The 671-nt window shown below is 63.9% G+C and overlaps 1 protein-coding gene across 1 annotated transcript in view; it reads left to right on the forward strand.

Moving 5' to 3' along the window:
• Positions 1-444, forward strand: part of Lcn6 (lipocalin 6) — a 3,364-nt gene extending 2,920 nt beyond the window's left edge. The window contains exons 6-7 of the mRNA XM_023700362.1: positions 197-222; positions 384-444. Coding sequence (XP_023556130.1) covers positions 197-222; positions 384-386 — 29 coding nt within the window. The 3' untranslated portion in view covers positions 387-444. The remainder of the gene's footprint in view (positions 1-196; positions 223-383) is intronic.
• The last annotated feature ends 227 nt before the right edge of the window (positions 445-671 follow it).

Below are 671 nucleotides of genomic sequence, written 5' to 3' on the forward strand. Positions count from 1 at the left end.
GATGCCCATGGGCGTGAGGGGCCAGCTCCTAGCATGGGTCACTCTGATGCCCATGGGCGTGAGGGCCCAGCTCCTAGCATGGGTTACTCCCCAAGGTCAGGCCTGCAGGGCCAGCCCACCAGGTGGGGCTTCGGGTGGTGCTGGGCACTGGTGCTGCCATAGCCCCGTCCTCAAGGCCACCTCCCTTCCCTTTCAGTCACTTGTGCACACAGGATCCTCCAGGTGACTGCTTGCCCCCTCCTGTACCACCTGGACCCTGGGAGTGGCGGGGAGGGGGAACCCAGGGGCCAGGAAAGCCCTCGCCCAAGCCCATGCAGGGTGGTGGCTGCTGGGAAGGAGGTGCCTGGCAGGGAGCTGGCACCTAGGGCGCCTCCTTTTTCCAGTGAGCATAGCGGCAAAGGTGCCAGGCGAGGAGATGGTATCCCGCTGGCTGCTCCCGCAGGCTCTCTGAACTTGAAATAAAAAGACTGCACAGCAAACTTGATCTATGCATCCAAGTGAGCCCAGCCATGCGTGTGGAGGAGGGTGGAGGAGCTGGAAGGCCGGTGCAGAGATGGCTGGGGTCAGGGACGCTGCTGAAGGCTGAGGATGGCCTCAGAGCCAGGGCTGGGACCAGAGAGCTCGCTGCACCTGTGTCCCTCCCTGGGTCCTTTAGGGCTGGGCCTGGAGCT

This window comes from Octodon degus, unplaced genomic scaffold, assembly GCF_000260255.1.
Source record: "Octodon degus isolate 3935 unplaced genomic scaffold, OctDeg1.0 scaffold00123, whole genome shotgun sequence".
Taxonomy (NCBI): domain Eukaryota; kingdom Metazoa; phylum Chordata; class Mammalia; order Rodentia; family Octodontidae; genus Octodon; species Octodon degus.